The sequence below is a fragment of the Amblyraja radiata genome, chromosome 20, assembly GCF_010909765.2.
Source record: "Amblyraja radiata isolate CabotCenter1 chromosome 20, sAmbRad1.1.pri, whole genome shotgun sequence".
In the NCBI taxonomy this organism is placed as follows: Eukaryota; Metazoa; Chordata; class Chondrichthyes; order Rajiformes; family Rajidae; genus Amblyraja; species Amblyraja radiata.
The window spans coordinates 24741153-24765401 of record NC_045975.1 but is presented as its reverse complement, the minus strand read 5'-3'; the positions used below and the strand labels follow the sequence as shown (position 1 = coordinate 24765401).

General features: G+C 39.4%; 1 protein-coding gene across 8 annotated transcripts in view; it reads left to right on the top strand.

The window, feature by feature from the left end:
- The window catches only part of rab3il1 (RAB3A interacting protein like 1), a 55499-nt gene extending 38965 nt beyond the window's left edge, over positions 1–16534 (top strand). For 4 of the 8 annotated variants that reach the window (XM_033039071.1, XM_033039070.1, XM_033039068.1 and 1 more), the window contains exons 6-12: positions 1765–1881; positions 4238–4366; positions 5678–5790; positions 5878–5901; positions 11490–11589; positions 15365–15431; positions 16077–16534. In XM_033039071.1, coding sequence (XP_032894962.1) covers positions 1765–1881; positions 4238–4366; positions 5678–5790; positions 5878–5901; positions 11490–11589; positions 15365–15431; positions 16077–16159 — 633 coding nt within the window. In that variant the 3' untranslated portion in view covers positions 16160–16534. The remainder of the gene's footprint in view (positions 1–1764; positions 1882–4237; positions 4367–5677; positions 5791–5877; positions 5902–11489; positions 11590–15364; positions 15432–16076) is intronic. The other 4 variants (XM_033039073.1, XM_033039075.1, XM_033039069.1 and 1 more) reach the window with 3 other exon arrangements.
- Positions 16535–24249: the final 7715 nt, after the last annotated feature.

The window sequence follows — 24249 nt, the reverse complement described above, 5'->3', positions numbered from 1 at the left end:
CCTGTTATGAAAGTTGGCGAGTGTGGGTTAATATGAAGTTTGTACATTGGGTACTTAATAAGCAAAACAATTTACTAATTATTTATGCATTGCACAAGCCAATCTTTGGAAATGTTTGACTATTTTAGCTTCTAGCAACAGTTCCTGGGGCTCCTAAGTTTCAGCCGATATTCTCCACTGTGATCTGTGACATTTTGTATCCTTCACAGCAGTACATTGTTCCAAGGGCAGCAACAGCTCAGTGGACTGGTGCTAGAATTTGTATCAATCCTTGAGTCTCACTAAGAATTCAACCCTGTGGGAACAAATCCTAGTTTATCACCAAACTATGTTTAACTACTTCAGCTTTATCGAATTTAAGAGAACTGATATGTTATTGCTATAATGGTTAGTAGGTTTACTCCAAATTTGGTGATATAGTACACAGTGGAAAAGATTATCTAAGGTTGCAACAAGATCAAGACAACTGGGAAATTGGCTCTGGGATGGCAGATAGAATTTATCTCGGGCAAGTGTAAGGTGTTGCAATTTGGAAAGTTAAACCAAGGCCGGACATGCACAGTAAATGGTAGATGCTCAGAGAATGCTGTGGAACAGAGAGACAGAGTGGTGGGGGTACGTAGTTCCCTAAAAAGTGTCAAGGTGGTGAAGAAGGAGTGTGGCACACTTGTCATCATCATTCTTGGTGCTGAGTACAGAAGGTAGGATGTCGTTTTACAACTGTATAAGTTGTTGGGGAAGGGGACATTTTCACACGGAGGATGATGGGTAAATGAAACAAGCTGCCAGAGGAACTCTAGGGCCAGATACAATGTTTAAAGGACATTCAGTACGTGGATAATATAGGTTTGGGGGGGGGGGGGGAGGGGGGATATGGGTCAAATACAGGGAAATACATTTAGTTCAGGTAAATATTTTGGTTGCCGTGGGTGAGTTGGGCCGAAGGGCTTGAGGTGTATAACACTATGATTCTATGACACAGTTTGGGATGATCTGAAATGAACAAAATCTGAACCCACAGGTACATCACTAATTACATTAGATGGGCATCATTGTAATTAATCAAATTGATTAATTTCTGATCGTGCCCAGAAAAACTGTTGGGAGAAAAGTCTTGGCAATGCTCACATTCAAGAGGTAACAAGGATGCAAACTTAAATTCATATTTGTACTTTTTTTGTAAATAATAACAGGAGTATTGTTTTGAAAAAAATTATGTGAAAAGACATTTGGTACTTTCACCTTGAAAGAATAACATTGGACTGACCTTGAGTGGGTTAATAATATTTAAAAACTGAAGTAGCCCAACAATATGAGCTCGATATGAGCTCGATGATCTCTTTTCCAGGTATTTGCTGGTCCTAGTTTGCTGTTCTCTTCATATTCCTTCTCTTTCTTTCTTTCACCATTGCTCCCTTTTACTCCTACCCCTCTCGAATCCCCATCCTTACATTCTGCTCCACTTTCTCTTTTCTCCCCGTCTTTCCTTCTCCTTGTGGGGAAGCAATGTGTATGTGTGTGTCTTTCCGTTTTTTTCTATGTATGTATATCTATCTTTTAGACTCAGCGACTCCCTTTGTTTTTATAATGCTCTCCCACGCCTAGCTATACCATTGGGAGCTGAAATAACTTTAAAACAATTCTATTATTATTCTTGAGACTGTGTGGCTTGGTTATACTTTTGTCCATATTGGTGATTATTCCTGTCTGTCTTGTAAAATACTCAAATTCTACTAACATTAATTTTTCATGGTGCTCCTGAAGGCAGGGGTGCCTACTCTTCTCTCTCTGCTCCTTTGTATCGTACCTGGGAGGGCGATTTATGTTACACCTGAGCCATTTGAGCATCTTTCCAAATCATCATCGATGCAGGAGCATCAGGTACTGTTGCCACCTTTTGCTCTGCCCTGTCTAGTATAATAATACTACTACTTAAGTCTGGCTGTTTTTCCTTCGTCATCTAATCTGCATTGAAATAATTTATAGGAGGGAACTGCTGCTGTGGTGAATTTGATCATTCATCTACATCCCAGTCAAATAAAGTGTGGGCGAGCAATTAATGTAAACCAACAAAATGCATTATAGGACTGTTGCACAGGGCACCCTTGTTTTGTGAACTAATTTCCCCAGCAACACTAAAGAGTCTTGTGCACATTGAACAGTCATTGTACATTTTCCTTTGCTTGCTGCATCTGATATCCAGTTCCAGAAATTGATACAGCGAGGTCTGAAATAATGGGGTGGCTGGATAAGGGGTAGCTAGGGCTCATGATAAGGTGATGGTGGTGGAAACTGACCAAACGCTGGTGGAGCACTAATTGTTGGATTAATTTCTTTAAAATTACGGCCTTCGGGCCACTGAATCCGTCCTGACCAACGATCACTTGTTTGTATTACCCCACTTTCTCCTTCACTCCTTACACATGGGACAATTTTACAGAGGCAAATTAACGTACAAACCTGGACATCTTTGGGAAGATGGAGGAAATCGGAGCATCCACAGGAAGCCGATGTGGTCACAGGGCGAATGCGCAAATCTCCACATCGACAGAACCCGAGGTCAGGATTGAACCCGGGCTCTGGTGCTATGAGGAGGCAGTTGCACCCCCGTGCTGTTGCTCAAATAACATTTCAGGAGAGATGCCATTGGTTATTGGATTTGTGGAAATACAACTAGAATTATCTGGTCAAATTTCAATACATTGTTTCTCAAAAATGGGTAAAAATATTGATTTTTGATGATTGATTTTTAAGATGCTAAAAAGATGCAACATGTCCCAAATTTCAAGGCCTGGGTATAAGGGTATGAAAAATTAAATCAGACTTTCTAAATCCAATTCTCGTAGGCATGATACATAACTCAAATTGCTGAATTTGGCTCTCTCACTTGACTACTAAGAACAAGAACTGGGATAAATCAATCTCTTAAACCCATTAATGATCTTAAGATCCAGTTATTGATTGGGTTCTTTAATCAATGAATCCTCTTCTTGTGTATGGCGTGCACAGCCTAAAGTTGTAGATCAAGGGTAGACATCCAGGCCTGGACAGCATCAGTTACTGGGTGAATGGCTTTCATGCCACCGGGGAAAAGCCTCAGTGAGCAGTCATTCACGATGTGTGGAATGGTCTGCTCTGGATGTCCGCAGTCGCAAGTAGGGCTGTCTGTCATCCCTCACTTATGCAGGTGATGGGCTGTTCTTGCACAAACAAATAGAATCAATGAACGACTGGGGCTCAACTCTTCCTCAGGAACTAAAAAATAATTTGGGCAAACTCCTCCCTCTTCCATGGATGAAAGAATTGGGAGAACTCCTTTATGCTAGTCTGTTAATTAGAGTCATACAGCACAGAAGAAGGTCCTTCAGCCCAACTTGCACATGTCGACCAATATGCACCATCTACACTAGTCCGACCTGGCCACATTTGATCCATATCCCTCTAAACATTTCCTATCCAGTGACTGTCCACATTACTTTTAAATGTTGTTATAGTACTTGCCTCAACTACCTCCTCTGGCTGCTCATTCCAGATACCCACCACCCTCTGTGTGAAAAAGTTAGGTTCCTGTTAAATTTTTCCCTCTCACCTTAAACCTATATGCACCTTATCTTGCTGCTAAGCTTTTGGAGCTAAAATAAACATAAATATAAAGAAAACTGGAATGAAATGAATATAATTAAATTCATTCATTTTATTCCAGTTCCTTTTTTAAATATTCCTCGTTGAATTTTGGGGTAAAGATTGCAGGAATTGTGTGGGAATCTATACTGAGGAAAGACATGTTGTGGCATGGTGCACAACTGATGGACTAGCAGACTATAGAAATCAACCCTGTTCTACACAAAGTTAGATGATAGAATCAGATAACTATTCTCAGTGTCCTTAGCATAGGGAAGGGGGAAAAGAAAGATCAGGATTACTGTCTAATAACTTCCTTCATCCCACCTGTCACCACCAAATTTGAGAATCTGTACATGTGTGTACATTCAGCAAAGACAAGATGGTGCGTGGTTTTCGGCCTTCCATAGCACTTGCTTAAAATAGTGACGAGCAGGATACAAATTAATATTTGATGTGCATGGATTTGTAACCTGGGGTGGGTCAGTATCTTTAAGATCAGTAGCTTGACAATAAACTGGCAAACAATGGAAATCCTTACAGGCACACGCACACACACGCACTAATTTAGACCCATCAAACTACTGTTAGTAATGTTGCCGTCTTCCTATTATAGATCAACTTGATTTTATATGATGAGTTCCTGGCATGGAAAGAAGAACCAACTCTGGATAAGGTTTGCCCATTCTTAGAAAGGATTTACCAAGAGGACATTGGTCCATGTCTCTCTTTTGCCAAGCATGAGGTGAGTTTTTGCATGCCAGTGTTGACTTAGAATGACATGAAACAGACAAGGGCCAGTAAATTCCTGATGCCAGGATGAATATTTTGGAGATTAATATTCATGTTTTTAAATGTCCATGAGTCTCATATTTAGTTTAAAATTACAGCATGGAAACAGGTCCTTCGGCCCACTGAGTCCATGCCGACCACCAATCACCCATTCACACTAGTTGTATGTTATCCCACTTTCGCTTGCACTCCCTAAACACAAGGGGCATTTTACAGAGGCCAATTGACTTACAAATCCGCACGTCTTTGGGATGTGGGAGGAAATCCACGCAGTTTCAGGGAGAATGTGCAAATTCCACACAAGCAGCACCTGAGGTCAGGATCGAACAAGGGTCTCTTAAGGGCCTGTTCCACTTGGGCGTCATTTGCGCATGATTTACGTGACATCATTTACGCGTCACGACGCACGACGCGTGCGTCGTGGTGCGCGCATGGTGTGCATTACGCATGCATGGTGCGTGGTGATATAGGCAGTGACGCGCTATCGCGCGCGTTGCCCCAGGATTATGGGATGTACAAAATCTTCGCGTGCCATCTGGGTGATGCGCAAATGACGCCCAAGTGGGACAGACCCGTAACACTATGAGGCAGCGACTCCACCTACTCTGTGTTCCCTTTCCAGATTGCACTTCTTCACCATTAAATGCTCTTTTCCTAACTGCTAGATAAGGTAAGGTTTGTGATGACCTGGGAGACAGGCCAGAGCTACACAATGGCTCACTTTGTCACCAGGTCCTCTGTCCACCCACTGTGGTGCCATATTGTTTCTGGGAGTAGCATGCTGAGCAAGAGAGTTGGTGTAAGATATTTCCTGTTTCATACTATTGAGTTCTGACTGAAAGTGCAGGAGTTACTGCCCCTGAGTATGTTTCTTCTGACTTTGAAATAACTTTAAATGCAATTTTTATTGAATGCATCATTGTTGCAATGGTGAAGGAATTTAAAATGCTGCCAAACCAAGTCGATTACTTAAATTATAAGAAACTTCAGGGAACTGGGCCAAGGGCTGCTGTTGTTTCCTGTTCCCAAAACACTGTCAGTATTCTATTTGGATGGGGTCAAACCATATATAATTAATTTTAATCATATTCTTTTTAGTCAATGTTTGAGTAAAATTAACCCCATGTTAAATATATGTTGATTAATATTTTGCCTTTCTTGTTATCTCTCCTCCTCTTTCTCTGATTTTCTGCCTCTGCTATTTACCTATGTGCATCTCTCTCGCTGTCTCAATACTTTCTCCCATCTCTCACACTATCGTCAGCTGACAGAAGCAGTTCAGGCTGCTGTTGAGAGCAACACTTTGAGTATTGAGCCAGCAGTTGTCCAAGCGTTACCAGTGGTCAAGGCTTCAGCCATAGAGTGTGGAGGGCCAAAGTAAGAGCAAACTCTACATAACTTTGATCTAATTGTTAATAATTGGTCTGGTTCTTCTCATGATTTCATGTTCTTTCTCTCTTCTAGTGGGTGGCGGGCTGAAGTAGTGACGTAAGTGTTTATATAGATATTCACAGTCCTAATGCAAACTAACAGCTGTTTACATCCAGCCCATACTCACATTATTAACACATCTTTATTATATTTCTATGTCTCACAATGATATAAATTATGGATTACATGTTAGTCTCTACTCCACCAAGTCTTGGATCCAGATTGGATTCTAGTACATGCGGTGAATATGAACCTGCTTACTGGTTATAAAGATCCAAAGTAAAAGGAAAAGGATACGATGACTTAAGGCCCCATGACTGTCGACCTTCAACACTATATTTTACCACATTATCTGCCTTGAGAGAACTGTGGGATGGTGGACGAGGAGGAAGTAAATCCCACATTAGCACAGTAGAGGGCACTCTGTTTTGAAATGAAGCATCTCATTGATTTGGAATGGTATCATACAAGCACCTCTCCTTTTACGCGGTGATACGCTCCTGAAAAGCAGTGTGTAACTCAAAAATGCATACATTAAAAATATACATTTAAACAGGCTTACATTTGAGTGCATTATTTCAGAAATATAGCTTGTAAATTAAGTTTTGGTATTAATTAAACAAGTGTATTATTTAAAAAAAGCATAAATCAAACATACGTAAAATGCGCGGTGCCTGTACTTGAATTTGCTTCCTGGACCATATGAAGTGTATTTAAGGATTTCACAGGTTGACAAAAATGCTGGAGAAACTCAGCGGGTGAGGCAGCATCTATGGAGCGAAGGAAATAGGCGACGTTTCGGGTCGAGACCCTTCTTCAGACTGTCTAGACCCAAAACGTCGCCTGTTTCCTTCGCTCCATATATGCTGCCTCCCCTGCTGAGTTTCTCCAGCATTTTTGTCTACCTTTGATTTTCCAGCATCTGCAGTTCCTTCTTAAACAAAGGATTTCACAGATCAGTTCAGACATTCAATTTCTGTCCATCTACCTAGAACTTTTGTACTCGTCGGTATGAGTAGTCTTTTGCGTAGTTTTTTTTTTTTTTTTGCAGTGTTCTATTTTGAGTAATTGATGTTTTCATTAAGTGGTTCTGGTTAGAACCCATGCAAAAAAACTAGTATTGTCACAAGGGTGTGATAAAAATGATGGGGGAGACACAAGTGTTTTCCTAACTTCATACCATGGTGTGCTACAATGCTGAGAAGTATATTCTGCACTCTGCATCTACATTATTCTCAATGTAATGAATAAAGTAGGCAGCCTAAATAATTACAGGTCGATAGCTTTAGCCAACATTTTGTCAAAAGTCCTAGAAAGAATTCTGCTGGATAGATTAAATGAGTTTGTTAATTCCACAGGTAACCAGTTTGGTTTTAAAGCTAAACATGGCACTGACTTGCCCTAAAGGAGGTTGTAAACAAATAGAGAGGTAGAAACTCATCAATTCTTATGTGCATTACTGATGCTTCCAAAGCCTTTGATCGTGTTAATTAAACTGTGTTTGTTAAATTGATTCAAAGAGGGGTGCCCAAATACATTGTGAGAATTCTGGTTTACTGGTATGCTCACCAGACTATGCAAATAAAATGGGGCAATAGGGTCTCAGCCCCATTTGGGATTAGCAATGGTGTTAGACAAGGGGGAATTTTGTCCCCAGTCCTTTTTAATCTTTATATTGATGATCTGTCCAAGCAATTGAAAGCCTCTAATACTGGGTGCATGATTGGTAATACTTTAGTGAACCATATTATGTATGCAGGTGATCTTGTGGTCTTTAGTCCATCTAGCATTGATCCCCTGCAGCTCCTTACTATATGTTCAGTATATGGTGTGGAACATGATATCAAATATAATGCTGGTAAGAGTGCTGTTATGATCTGTAGAACCAAAGAGGGTAAATGTCTACATTTTCCTGATTTTAAATTGTTTGACAATAATGTTAGTGTCTGTAATAAGGTAAAATATCTTGGGCATTTTATTACAGAACAAATGACAGATGATGAGGATATTTATAGGCAACGCCGTATGCTGTATGTACAAGCAAATATTATCTTACGCAGGTTTGGTGCGTGTACAGATGTAGTGATGATGTCTCTGTTCAGAGCATATTGTACACCTATACTGCACACCTGTGGTCAAGCTACAGAAAAACAAGTTTACAGAGACTTAAAGTAGCTTATAATGACGCCATGAGAATACTACTAAAGAAACCTAGATGATGTAGTGCAAGTGAATGTTTGTGGCTGCAGGAGTCAGTACTTTACAAGCTATCCTAAGAAATCATATGTATAAATTTATTTGTAGGATTAATGACTGAAAATGAAATTATCTTGGTCTTATCAAACATAAGGTTTTGCACCACATGCTACCAATCCCAGCTGTGGATACATTGGTATAGTTGTCTCATTGTAGGACACTGATCTTTCTTTTTATTCTGGATTTTAAACCATATATTGTGTTTTTGTATATAATTTATGATGCTACATAGTTTACTAAGCTTTTATATGTATTTTATGGTGTTTTTATATGCAATGTATTCTATGTAATGTCGTCCTTTATCTGGACCTTGAGTCTGAAATAAAAGTTTAATAATAATAATAATAATAGACTGGGGTTAAATCCTAATCCTGTAGTCAATCAGTCGACTTTTAAAAAATCTTTGTAAACCGCGCATGCGCAGATTGGTCTCCTCTCCTGTGGGCATGCACAGCACCTTGCGTACAGTCCATGGTGCAAGGGCAGAATTTCAGCTGCCTTTAATGCCCGCTGTAAGTGAAGACTTGAAGCAGCGTCCACGGCACGTGTGTTGAACATAGTTACACGTATTAAGCGTACTGCGAATGAAAGGCACAGGAGAATTATGCCTACTTAAGATCGATTATTAAAATAAAAAACATTTAATAATAAATACTGAATTTAGTAAATGAATTGGAAATATTTACTATTTATATTTAATAATTACTTTTTTATAATTTTAGTCCGGGTCGGTAGGCTACACTGCCTACCTTGCCTACCCTGAAGGCACGTGCCTGGATCTAACCTTCTAGAGCAACCTACCATGTGGAACCTTTGCAAATGCCTTACTAAACTCCATATATACATCTACAATAATGGCTCTGCCTTCATTGACCTTTTGGTCACATCTTCAATAACAATTAGATTTGTGTGATGACCTCCCACGAATAAAACCATGTTGACTATTTGTATTTATTTATTCATCGTTCCAGCTACATAATTCCTGAAGAGTGAATTTTATTCCTGACCTCAGATTTTTGGCTAGTGATTTGTGAATACCGTCAGGGCAAATTTCCGTAACCTGAATGGCTGTAATGTAGAGGTTGTTTGTAAAAGTAACACGATGAAATTTGAGAGGAGAATTTCTTGCTTGCCAATAGTTGTGCTACTCATCTAACACAGGACATGAATATTAGATGTAAGTATTCAAAGCCTCTTCTCATTGTTTGATACTGGAACATGAAAATAGAAGCAGGAGTAGGCCACTCAGCCCCTCTAGTCGGCCCCACCATTCAATGTGATAATGTTTGATCTAAGCTGGCCATAACTCATCTGTGTCTGTTCCCCAAAGCCCTCAATTCCTAGAACATTTGAATATTCATCTATCTCTACCATAAATATGTCTAATAATCTGGCTTCCACCACCCTCTGGAGCAGGGAATTCAAGAAATGTTGGACCCTCTAAAAGAAGAAATGTCTCCACACCTCAGTTTTAAATGACTGATCACTCATTTGGTAGCTATGTCCTCTTGTTTGTGTCTCTCCCACTAGTGGAAACATTTCAACAGTTACGCCATCAAGCCCCCTTAGGGTCTTATAAGTTTGAACAAGGTCACCCCTCATTCTTAACAAAACAAAAGCACCGCTTACTGCAATACTAAGAAGTCAGATATACCACACGGAGACATAAATTAATTGATTAAATTGATAAGGTACCAAATCAATTACCGAACATGCAAAATGTTTTGCTTTCCTATTGTGGTGCCATTGTTTTTTGCAGTGGAGCATTAGTTCAAATGAGTGCAATCAACCAATCATTTAATTTGCATGAACCTCCCATATATGTACAAGGAAGCGTATTTGGCTTGTGAATGAAATTCAAAAATCTTAATGCTGGAATCATTCCACAGAACAGGCAGCATTATTAAAATAGAAAGAATATGGTCCACAGTTCAGGTTGAAGACCCTCCATTAAAAGTGCAATGGGTATTTGACCTGAAGCATTAACTTTGTTTCTTTTAAAATAGAACCATGAACTATACAGCATGGGAACGGGCCTTAAGTTTCAGCCGAACATGATGCTGAGTTAAACTGAACTCATCTGCCTGTACATGATCCATATCCCTCTATTCCTTGCACTTCCATGTGCCCATCTAAAAGCCTCTTAAATACCACTTTTATATTTGCTTCCACCACCACCCATGGCAATTCAATCCAGGCCCCCCGCCATTCTCTGCAAACAAAAACTTGCCTTGCACTTTTTCTGTAGATACTACTTGACAACCAAGGTATTGCCAGCATTTACCATTTTATTAGATTTTTTATAAATAGCTTCTGGTGCTGTGACAAATGATTCTTAGTACTCTGGTGGGTCAAACTAGCTTTTCTTCCTATGGCCTGAAGTAAATTCAAATCCTGATTTAAGTCATGTAATCAAGAACACAGTGAACTGCTAAAGTCACAACAAAACCAATCTTGACTAACAGTTGGCCTTAAGAACATATTATCAAAAATCATTGAACTATGATTAAGATTCATTTATAATCTGTGTGGTGTTGACTGACAGGAGAAAAGACCAAACTGCGCATGCGCGTTTTTAAAGATTTTTAAACCTTAATAACATTTAGAATATATCATCGATCGGAACAAAACTTGTTGCACTTGCAACACAGGAGAATGGTGAGTAATCTGGTGAAAAATCGTAGCGCTATTGTGTACCTTTTTTGCGCAAATAGAAAAACCATATTATGTATAGATAGATAGATTCAACAAGAAATCAAATAAGGAATTCACAAGCAGTTTCTCGATCAGTCGGACAAAATTGAGGAGAAGAGCACAGATGCATTAAACAGGTTATGCCCTTCGGTCGAGCTCTTGGATAGAGGAGACTTGAGTGGAACATAAACTCTGGCACAGATTATGCTGAATGTCTGGATATATGTGCTGTGTAATTCTATGCAATAGCCAAGAAAAAAAAGGAGAGGGAGGGATGTATTCATATCATTGTAATACCTTCTGCCCCACATAAGATAAACCATTTTTAACTTTTCATGCCCATCATAAATATAAATCTTGCTGCTGGAATTTGTTTAATATTGATAGGATTACTTCATGTCAATTTTAATTATTTTGTGGCGAAATATCATCATCCCAAATCTTTTAATCACAGAAAAGAAAATGCCACCAGAGGCCTGTAAGATTTATCCATTAGGTGGATCAAGTCAAATGTAAGTCTGCCAGCATCCTTTCCCTGAAGGACATCGGTAAACTAGTTGTTTTTTTAATTTAAGGCTGTGGATGTTTATTCAGACATTTGTCTTTTGTTGCCTTATATACATATTACCACTGACAATATAAACTTAACAAGGAGTGGTCCCTTCCTGCCTGACTCTTTTGTTCCTTCTTCACAGGAAGTGTGCACTAAGTGGTCTGTCCAGAACCTGTAAACATCGCATCAAGCTGGGAGATTCAGGAAGCTATTTCTATATTTCACCATCCTGCAGGTCCAGGGTGCGTACAAGATAAACGAATGAGGGAAGTTATATTATGATGAATCTTGTCTTTACCAAAAGGGATTTAAGATACAAAGATCTTTGTTTTCAGGATAAGAGAAATATAAATTTTGTTTGATCAACGAAGAAAATATGGAAACATGGTACATGGCATGAACTTGGCCACATGTTTGGCATGGACATTGTGGACCGAAGGACCTGTTCCTGTGCTAAGATAGACACAAAAAGCTGGAGTAACTCAGCAGGACAGGCAACATCTCTGGAGAGAAGGAATGGGTGATGTTTTGGGTCAATAGACAATAGGTGCAGGAGTAGGCCATTCGGCCCTTCGAGCCACACTGCCATTTACTGTGATTATGACTGATCATCCACAATCAGTGCCCGGTTCCTGCCTTCTCCCATACCCCCTGACTCCGCTATCTTTAAGAATTCTATCTAACTCTCATAAAAGCATCCAGAGAATTGGCCTCCACTGCCTTCTGAGGCAGAGAATTCCACAGATTCACAACCCTCTGTGTGAAAAAGTTTTTTCTCATCTCTGTTCTAAATGGCATACCCCTTATTCTTAAACTGTGGCCCCTGTTTCTGGACTCTCCCAACATCGGGAACATGTTTCCTGCCTCTAGCGTGTCCAAACCATTAATAATCTTATATGTTTCAATAGGATCTCCTCTCATCCTTCTAAATTCCAGAATATACAAGCCCAGCCGCTCCATTCTATCAACATATGACAGTGCCGCCATCCCGGGAATTAACCTCATGAACCAACGCTGCACTCCCTCAATAGCAAGAATGTCCTTCCTCAAATTTGGAGACCAAAACTGCACACAATACTCCAGGTGTGGTCTCACGAGGGCCCTGTACAATTGCAGAAGGACCTCTTTGCTCCTATACTCAACTCCTCTTGTTATGAAGGCTAACATGCCATTCGCTTTCTTCACTGCCTGCTGTACCTGCATGCTTATTTTCATCGAGACATCTCGATGCTTACATTGAGACCCTTCTTCACCCGAAACCTGAAACGTCCTATTCCTTCTCTCCAGAGATGCTGCCTATCCCGCTGAGTTACTCCAGATTTTTGTGTCTATCTTTGGTTTAAACCAGCATCTGAAGTTCCTTCCTACACTGTTCCTGTGCTATATTTTTTCCATTCTATGTTTATACAAAAGTAGCGGACCTATGAAGTCTGCTCAGTTATTCAATGCAATGATGGCTGATTTTTTAAATTAATACCAGATTCTTGCTTTCAGTCTCATACCTCTTCATGCCTTTTTCTATCTAGGAATCTGTCTATGTCCTGTAAATAAATTCACCAACTTAAAGATATGCGGGTTTCTACGATAAATGGCCTCTGTAAATTGCCCGTAGTGTGTAGGGAGTGGATGAGACAGTGTGCTAACAGAAATAGTGTGAATGGATGTTCGATGGGGACTCAGTGGGCCGAGAGGCCATTTTCCATGATGTATCTCCAAACTAGTGCAACCAAATGCAGTTTAGTGTTTTGTAGTGTTCAAGAGCCTGATGTTTGTTGGGAAGAAGCTATTCTTCAACCTGGTGGTCACGGTTTTCCAATTCCTGATGGAGGGAATGAAATAAGAGCAAATCCAAAAGTTTCTTAAATGCTGCAATTATATCTGCCTTTACTATCACCCTAGGCAATACGTTCCATGTACTCACCACCCTCTGTGTAAAACAATTTGCCCGCTCATCTCCTTTAAACTCTGTTCCTCTCACCTTAAAGCTATGGCCTCTAGTATTTGATATTTCCATCCTGGGAAAAGGTTGGACTGTGCCCTATCAAAGCCTCTCATAATTTTATATACCTCTAACAGTTATCCTCTCAACCTCTGGCCTTCCAGAGAAAACAATCCAAGTCTGTCCAACCTCTCACTTTCCCAAATACTCCCTAAACCATGTATCATTTTGGTTAACCTCTGCACTCTTTCCAAAGTCTCCACATCCTTCCTGTAATGGGGCTACCCGAACTGCACCAATGCTCGAAATGTGGCGTAACCAAAGTCATATAAAGCTGTATCATGACTTCCTGTCTCTTATGCTTAATGCCTGACCAATGAGGGTAAGCACACCATATGCCTGACAAAGGCCTGAAGAAGGGTCTCGACCTGTAACGTCACCTATTCCTTTTCTCCAGAAATGCTGCCTGACCCGCTGAGTTACTCCAGCCTTTTGTGTCTGCCTTATTTACCACTCTTTCCACTTGTACTGTCACACTCAGGGAGTTATGGACTTGGCCCCCAAGATCCCTCTGTTCATCAATGCCAAGATGTTCAAGGTCTTGCCATTAATTGTATATTTTCCCCTTACATTTGACTCTCAAAGTGCGGCATTTCAAACCTGCCCGGGTTAAACTCCATTCTCCTTTTCTCCGCCTATGTGTGTAGCTGATCTATATCTTGCTGTACACTTTGACAGCCTTCCTCACAGTGCGCGATCCCAGCAATGTTGCTGTCATATATATATATATATCACAAAGAAAGAACAGAAGGTCCAAGCACAGATCCCTGTGGAACTCCACTGGTCATAGACCTCCAGCCTGAATATTGTCACAACCCTCACGTCTTCTATCAGAAAGCCAGTTTTGAGTCCATGTGACCAAGTCACTGTTAATCCCGTGCATCTTAATCTTCTGGATCAGTTTAGCATGGGGACCTTATCAAATGCCTTACTAAAATTCATGTAAATGACACCACCGCCCCACCATCATTTATCACCTTTGTCACCTCAGAAAACATGCTCGTTAGAAAGACACAACCTGGTGCGTACAAAACTATGCTGACTGTTCCTATTTAACCCATTCTTTTCCAAGTGAGTGTAACTTCAATCCTGAAGAATCCTCTCCAATAGCTTCCCTACCATTTTTTGTAATCTCCTTAATTCCTGGGCATTTGAGTTGATAAAACAAGCATGATGCAACCAATAAATATGCTCTTTACTGTACACCTGTAAAACTTCAAGAGTATTCATCAAAATACTGAATCTCCTCAATCTTCAAAGGAAGTAGGGGGATTGATTGTCTTTGTTTATGATTGCTTCAATGTGCAGTTTGTTGACTCTTCCCACTGTCGACACATTGATGAAGACAGGTTTGTGGATCCTCTGCTTCCTAAAGTAAACAATCAGCTCCTGGTTTTGCTGACATTGAGAACAAGGTTGTTGTTTTGGCACCATTCAATTAGATGACAGTATCTATCTCTCTCCTATACCCAGACTTATCATTATCCCAAATTGCTCAAAAAACAGTGGTGTAGTTGGCAAATTTAAATATGGTGCTGGAATTGTATTCTGGCTACACAGTCTGGGTATAGAGTGGGTAGAACAGGGAACTGAGCATACAGCCCTGAGATGCCCCTGGGCTGTTGGTTTTCAATGAGGATGTGTTGCCAATTTGTACTGACTGTGGTCTATTGATGAGGTAGCCGACGATCTAGTTGCATATGGATGAACAGAGACTCAGTTACCTGAACTTGATAACAAGTTTGGAGGAAATTATGATGTTGAACTGTTATCGATGAAAAACATGTGAATGTGTTATTGTCCAAGTGGTCCAGAGCAGACTGGAGCTGGCAGGATCGCTTCTCCCATTGATCTATTGTGGTGGAGGGTTGTATTTGTAATTCAGTGCCAATTGGTCAAATTCTCTTATTTTAGGGTAAGTTGTTTAATATTTTTAGATCAGAATTTTTTTTATCCATATGTGGGACTTTGCAGTGTGTATAATTCTGTTTTAGTAACTGGTACCATATCTTTCTCAGATTACGGCTGTTTGCAACTTCCTCACATATATCCGGTATATCCAGCAAGGCCTGGTTCGACAAGATGGTAAGATTCTTGACTTTTTTTCCCCCATGGAAAACTCAAAATAAAGGGTCAAGGTCCATAGTGGCCTGTTCGACCACTCTTCATTTGAGAAGGACTATATAAGAAGTGGGAATAAAGTGGGAAGTATGATAGGAAGTTTGAGTAGCGTGTGGAATTCTTCCAATAGCCTATGAGTGAGGTGAGCACTGTGATTGTCTAAGCCCTGTATGTAAGGCGCATGCTGGGCATAAGGTGAGGACTAAAACTAATATCATATTTGAGACCCAAGGAACTGCAGATGCTGGTTTACAAAAAAAAACATGAAGTGGTGGTGTCTGAAGAAGTATCCTGATTTGAAACATCAACTATCTCTATTCTCCAGAGATGTTGCCTGACCTGCTGAGTATATCTCTCATTTCCCTTTCCCCTGATTCTCGACCCCAAAACGTGACCTATTCTTTTTCTCCAGAGATGCTGTCCGACTCATTGAGTTACTCCAGCTTTTTGTGTCGATCTTCGGCTTAAACCAGCATCTGCAGTTCCTTCCTACACAACTCCAGCAATTGTTCTCCAGAGATATTGCCTGACCTGGTCCTCCAGCACTTGTATGTTTTTTGTTACTGTAATATTGGAATTGTGGACTAATTTGTTTTCTTTTCTCTGCAGTGGAACAGATGTACTGGGAAGTTATGAAGCTGAGGAAGGAGATGTCGGTCGCTAAACTGGGATATTATACTGAGGAGTCATAGTCTCTAAGTTAGTGTCCCAGATTCAGGACTAGGCTGCACAACTCTATTTTGAGAGGCAAAAATTTCACACGATGGATTTAAACAATGGAGAAAAAAATGCCTTCTACAAACACAAAACTTTGCTTCCTTGAAAAAATAATAATAGAGGAGCAAGTGTGGTAAAGTATTCAGAACTCATTACCTCCCACATCCTGGATCTGGGCTGTATTTTGTTTTAAAACATCGATGCTGAAAGACTGAATGATGTACAGAGTAATTTTGTATTATTTTCTAACCTCTAACTGTGCTCTGTATTCACAACGGTCAACATTTTTAAGACTCCACAACTCAGTATTGAACCCTAATAGACCATCGTGACTTAATTATGTAACATAATGTGGAGACAAATGTTTAAAAGGGGAATCATCAGAGGAAAATGTTTATTCCCTTCACTATAAAAATAGTAGTAGATTCCCTACTGTTGGATGTTGGACCCAGGCGTGAATAATGATCAGCCGATACTATCTCCAGTGTTGAGCTAAACGGCAGATCAATAGACCCGGATGAGGGGCAATGAAGAAAACTGGATTCACTATTTGTACAGTTTCATGCTAATAGACAATAGTATTGATGGTATGGCAGAGAATTGTGCAGCAAATAGCACAAGATTTGATGTAACGTATGAAGCACCGGGTTGAGGTGCATTAATTATGTTTCTTATAAGTGGCTCTCACACATAATCCAAGCTGTAGCTTTGAGCCCAGCACAACAATGAACACACTCCTTCTGTTACACTGACCCTTTGATCTATCGCTCCATTACACTAACAAATACGTTGTCCACCTCGTTATGTTGGTTCGATGCTCTCCTCAATTATACCTACACAATTGGGGGCTCTCTCAGCCTGGTCGTGGCAGTGTAAGTTTGTTTTCCTTCACCTTATCTTCGACTGATGAAGAATGTCCCGTGACACAGTAATAATTTTTCCTCACATCCACTCAGATGCAAAGGTAAGGAAGGGATGCTGATAATTATTAAAGAACAAGTATCTTAAAATTATTAGTAATATGAATGCCGCCTATTATTTGATTAACTGTTTGGATCAGTCCTGATTGGCGCCCCACATAGAAAGCAGATATTATTATTTAATAGAAAGCTTTTTCTAAACTTACTTGGCTACAGCACTATATCATTTTTTTTCTTTAAAAAAATCCTGCATCTTTCTCATATCGCTCTGCTCAAGTTTGTGTAAACCCAATTAATTGTGAAAAGCTCTTTTAGCTTTCCTCACCCCACCCTCAGCAATCAGTCTGAAGAAGAGTCCCAACCCAAAACGTCACCTATCCAGGGTACACAAAATTGCTGGGGAAACTCAGCGGGTGCAGCAGCATCTATGGAGCAAAGGAAATAGGCGACGTTTCGGGCCGAAACCCTTCTTCAGACCAGGGAAGCTCCCTGACCTGCTGAGATGCATCTTTTTCCCATTTAATTGTCACTGAGGCAAACTTTAACAGAGCCACCTACAAGCTTTGTAACCTCTGTTTGCATGGATGCATTAGTATAACGGTGAATAGGATCCAAATTTGTTTGTTTATTCTGAATTCATGTTGGACTTCCCCTCCACTGTTTCTAAGTGAAAGGAAAAGGCCTGACTATCTGTGTTATTGACACAAATCTGCATTTTTCTTTAAAAACAAGAGTGGTTTCCATAGTTGAAAACTGCACAGCATGCACTTGTTGGTCAAGAAAGTCCCAGGTTTGATTGCATATTTTTTTTCCTGCCTTCGATTATCGGAGCCAATGGAGGATAAGGCGATCCTACTGGACTCAGCTGAAGTTCCTGCTCAAGGGTTCCTGGAAAGTACTCATATTATGAGTGTTGAATGTGGACAGGACAGGACTCTGAGTCTATCACATTTAAATGGCCCGCAGATTCACAAAACATACACTACAAATGTGCAGTATCTAACTTTATCAATGTAGCTATGCTTAGTTACAATGCTCTTTGGAGACTTTGCAAATGTTTGGCTAGTTCCACGTTCAATCAAACCAGGAGATAGCAATGCTGCAAGAGATTAAGATTAAGTTCAGGCACAATATTTATTTATAATTATTCTCCACTCCCTGCATTTCTGGGGGGGGGGAAACTACTCCATTGCAAATAATTTTGTTCATGTACTGATTCCTTCACTCTATAAATGAGCTGTATTCAGAGTAATTCATGTTATTGAGTGTAGCAGCAAATAAGTATTGTGATCCCAAGCAGTTGACCAATTTTGCGTCCTTCTCTTTGACCGATAGAAAGTTACCAATAGTGAAACTGCTTGGAATGTGTAGCTCTCTCGGCCTTTGAATGGGCATAGGTTTCCAGGCAAGTTTTGCAGATATTTTTAATAATATCTGAAAAAATGACAGTCAGCGAGCAGAAATCTGAATTTTATATTTTGCCTGACACAACCTGCAAAGGATTTATACAAATTATTGTATATTTTAAGTTCCTAACACACACATACGATAGCCACTTGGATGAATGTTAGGGGGCTACCAAATTGTAGAGTTGTTATCTAGCCAGCATTTTCTGAAAAGGAACTTGGGAAAACCAGTTTTCAGGAAAAGAAGAGAGGAATATACTCCAGCATCCCATCGTTATGAAACTTTGTGCAGAATAGCACAAAGTATTTTTGGTGAATATTATATGTTGAATCTGTATTAGAAAATGTTGGGAGTCCTTCAGTGAACAATAGCATCATGAAGGTTAAAAGTAACATATTAAGGCAGTACAATAGTACTGGAGAGGCAGGCTGAGATCTCAAGGATTTCTGTCCATCTTATTGAAAATGGGATTTGGTGGTGAAGGACTAAAGTCATTAAGAAGACAGGATCAAACTGTCAGTCATGCCTTGCACAATTGAGTAGCCAGTAGGTACTCGTTGATAATAATCTATACGTGGGCTATATACCAGAAAACTGCCAGAGTCCATGCAACTGAGCCTCATCAGAATGAACAGCTTCACGTGGCTGAGGGCATGTGACTGAGGGTTGTAGGACTGGGGCTGGTAGAGGCGAAAAGTTAGAGATAGTAGCAGAATTAAAAATAAATAAATACAGATGCGTTCACCAATGAAAGGTTGCAATAATACTGCTACATAATTGTTTCAAGAGTTAACTGACCGAACAGCCTACAAATGCCATAAATTGTTGTCTTTATCTTTACAAACTCCTGCAACTTTCTGTATTTGTCAACTTTCTCATCATTGTCATACTATGTTGCAGTTCCTCACTGATATCCATCCTGGGTTATCAGTGACACTTTCTTGGGAATGTTCACTCCACAAAACACTCCAACATATATGGGTCACTGTCCTAGCAAGACCAAGTTAGTGTCTCTCTCCCTTTCTGTTGTTCAAGATGTACCTCACCTGTATTTTTGTGCTTTTGCTCAGACACATTTATCACGTTCTATCCATTTCTCACAGAATTATTTCATAATCTGTCAGTCAGGAGAACATTGTGTTCATTTGATTTTTCTTGCAGCCCACTTTTTTGGTGTACTATTTTCTTGGTAACCAGCCCCAAAACAATAAATGTTTCATATTTGTTAGATTTCTACATGTCTCTATTTTGCTTAGACGTTATCTACGATGCGCAGCATCCTGAGAATGGGAGGCAATAATTTCCCAAGAGTTTCAATGTATCATTCCATTTCATGTTTAACATGTATTAGAGTATTATAATCACTAAGGAATGCCTTATAATCCACCCATTTCCATTAAAGGAGCATTGTTAAATGTTTGGCAAACCTTAATGAAAAATAATTAATGGCTACTTTCTCTCTTTCTGTCTTAGAAGGTGCTAAGATCAACAACCACTTACTGTCCTCTAATGACCGGTCCTAATCATCAGTCTTCAGCCTTGCTAGTGAGGGCAGACACATTATTTCAAAAAGGATATAACATCAAATCCTGGTCCTCTATTCAGTTCATATTCACAGTTGGAATTTCATAAAGGGATACCGGGCACGAGGATTCCTGCCCTATTTTCCCCGTGCAATAGGACTCATTACAGCACCCGTGAGATACACCTAAATTAATTTGAATGCAGATCAGGAAACAATTTACTTTCTCAGTATGGCTTAATGACATAACAAGTGGTACACTGAGCAAGGGAATCTTTGTTTAGAAACAAGGAATAAATCACATTGTTATGTGATAGCATGGCATTTGAGGTAGTGACATAGCAAAATTATATCGCATTCTCCAGGCCCTGCCACCTCCATCTCCTAAAGAAAGTTTGCCAAACACTTTTCCAGCGAGGTAGAGCTCCTGTAAGTTGCATGGTGCATGTTTAACTTTTTCTCAATTGACTATTTTTTCAATTGTTATTAATTAATTCCAGTGTTTTTATTATTTGGGAGCAATAAGTGTCCTTTTGCCAAATGTGATGCCTGTTTTGATGCGGGGAATTTTCCATTCTCTCAGCTTGGTGTGGATAGACTGCACATTTATACAAATGTCTACTACATTGTACAGTGTATATAAAATGTAATAAAAAATGAAAACTTACTCCTTTGAATAAACCAAATGAACTTGATGGGCGCATTAATGTTGAATTTTTAGCATGCTAATAAATTATAGGCTGGAATTTTTTAAAGGGGTTTGGATATTTTACACACATTAATAATGGAAGTGAAATAGGAATGCAAGCATCAAGGACATGAAAATGCTTTCTTCCTCTTGAAGGTACTACCCTTGTATCCTAATCTATCTGTTACAACAAATCAAATATCCTAATAATAACTTGCCACCAAGCCATAATTCAACTTGGAAATAGCAGAATGATCGAGAAGACCAAGTCCACAGCTCCTTGTAAGCATTGGCGGTTGAACGGAGACCTGACAGGTTTATAAAATTATGAGAGGCATAGGTAAGGTAGATAGTCAGAATCAATTTCTTAGGATGGAAATTTCAAGTACTCGAGGCCACAATTTTAAGGTGAAAGGGGTAGAGTTTAAAGGAGACACAGAATGGAAGATACTTGGAACGTGCTGCCAGGCTGGTTGTGGAAGCAGGTACAATAATGATGTTTGTGTAGGGAATATGCATGAATACGCAGGGAATGTAGGGAAATGCAGGCTGAAGGGACCAGCTTAATTTGGCATTATTGGCTGAAGAACCTTTTAATATGTTCCTACTGTTCCATGTTTCATTAGATATCACAAATACAGGACATAATGCTGGGTTGGATTTTGGGCATGGGCAGAATTATTATTGAATGCACAGCTTGGAATTTCTCCAGTTTTGCAACACTGCAGTTACAATTTGAATACAATACAAGCTAGGCATTTGTTGTGGAAAAGCTGCATTCTCGCCACATACTCAGCAGCTTTAAAGCAGGTGGATCTACAGAATCTGGTACAAGGAGAGAAAACCTGATGCACTGCCTACATCTTTTGAAAAGCAGAGCCATATAGAGATTCCAAGGCTGGACTATGAACAAATGGTTGGATGATAGTTTTAGCAACTGCTTGAAGACATTTGGTAGGAAAATGTACCTTGACAAAATATGTAAATAAGGGCAAATGCAACTTTTTGGAGTCATAGAGTTACACAGGATGGAAACAGGGCCTTCGGGCCAACTTGTTCATGTTAACCAGATTGACTACCTGAGTTTGTCTCAATTTCCATGCATTTGGCCTACTTCCTTCTAAAATTTATCTATTTAACCATATAACCATATACCAATTACAGCACGGAAACAGGCCATCTCGGCCCTACAAGTCCGTGCCGAACAATTATTTTCCCTATGCACCTGTTCACAATTATTTTTTGATTGTTGTAATTATATCTGCCTATACCTCTTCCTCTGGCAGCTTGTTCCACATACTAACCACACTCTGTGAAAAAGTTGCTCTTCAGGTCCCCTTTATATCTTTCCATTCTCACCTTAAGCCTATGTCTCTAGTATTAGACATTCCTATCCTGGTGAAAAGACTGTGACCATTCACTTTATCTGTACACCTCATGATTTTGTATACCTCTATTTTCATGGCCAGCCTTCTCCCCTCCAGGGAAAAATGCCTTAAAACTATCCAATCTCTCCTTGTAACTCATGCCTTCTAGACCTGGTAACATCCTTGTGAATCTAATCACCACCCTTTCCAGCTTAATAACATCCTTCCTATAGCTAGGTGACCAGAACTGCATGCAATACTCCAGGTGGTCTCGCCAACATCTGGTACATTTATCAAACATCTATCAAACAGTTGTACCAGAGCAGAGACTGCAAGTTAATGGAGATTATAATTTTCATCTATCGGTGGGCCAGCGATGGATTAAATTTAAAGACACAGTTGGAGTGTTGACATTTTCTTAGGGCTTACTTTATCTCTAACCCAAACAAATTCATCTATACAAAACGCTGCAAAAAATAACCAGCATTTTATAGGAAAACAATAAATGTTTACAAGATTAAGCACAATAACATTGAAAATAGACTCTAAATACTTTGAGATTCATTGAGCAACTTTATTTCAGGCCTCTTGTTGAACAGATAAGTTTACTAAGTCTGGAATAGGAGTGTACAGGTTTTACAGTGTTAAAGTTTATTTTGGGTGCTAAATTTATTCTGCCCGAGTGGCATTATTCATGAAGTTTTCACACACTGTTTCAACCCGCTATTGATCAAGACATCCATTATCAGAAAATCTTAATCTTTGTTCTTGCTGAACACTAAAACATACAATCTTCATTCTAGTAAAACCCAATAGACCAAGCAACGACAAGAAACCACATTCATTCCCATTTTTTAAAATTACATGGACCCATCTTCTCAATCTCTTTTTTATTATATTGGATTGCCATGTACCAATATTGTTCCTATTCTAACATTATATTGAATTCTTATTTTCTTTACAGAATCTCTGAACTACTGGTTCACTTCTGTTGTATTAGTTTTTTGATTTGTAGTTGATAATGCATTAGAGGTACAAGGAACTGCAGGTGCTGAAATCATGAGCAAAACAAAGTGCTGAAATAACTCAAGGGGTTAGGCAGCTTCTGTGGAGGGAATAGATAGACGACGTTTCAAGTCAAGACTCTTCTTAAGACTCTCCTTCATACATAGCCTGTCATAGAAAATGTCCCATATCCATTCCTTCCATATGATCCACTTTGCATTTTAATAATACATCATTCAGTTTTTAACACATTGCAGGACATGTTTAAGCCACTGTACAAACAAGATTTACCAGCTTTGCTGAAAGCGCGAGTATAAGCAAAATACTGAACTTTGAGAATTCAGTATTCATTAACCTGAACAAATTCAGTTTCAGCCAATTAAAAAAAGTGCAGCTATGTAGTAATCAAACATACTGAAGGGCTTCAATAATTGCATCCCAAACCTAACTAATTACAAAATGGCAAGGCATTTGAGATGATCTGAGGGTGAGCAGTATTTTTATGTTGCACTCAATGAGTTGAGTGATTTATTTTTTGTAATTACAGCAGTAGGTTCAACCACCTTTTTAAAGCAATGTATACTTTGTCTGCTATTGTGAAAGTAATTTGAAATTAAGTCATTTTCATTTGTCAGTTTAAAAAGTGAGAATATGGCTGAAATATTTGTTCACTCAATGAGTATGAATGCAAAACTACAGTTGAGAACCATTTTGTTGCCGATATCTCTCATGTCTTGTATTTTCTACAAATGCTACAAACAGAAATGTTCTAGCTTTTTTTACAGAAAAAGAAATCAACTTAGAAACCAAACACATTTTGTGGAAAGAAGATACTTCTTGCAGTCCAAGCATGCTTTACTACCAATGCACGCTACAACAAATAAACTTTTTTTTTAGAAAAGAAGTCCCAACACACTTTGCTGACATAAAATGTTAGTAAATACCGAACTTGATAGAAAGGGAGTTTCTGAGAGTTTGGCACATTCTATAGGAGTGGAGACAAAGACATTCTGCATTTCTAAACAACTCAAGTTATTGGACAAGCATAGCTGATTATCTTATCCAGCAAGGTGCTGAAGTTTATTTTGTAGCAGGTGTACTTACTTTACTGCACAATGGCAGTGAAAGAAGTGAATACTTCTGATGAAATCAAAAG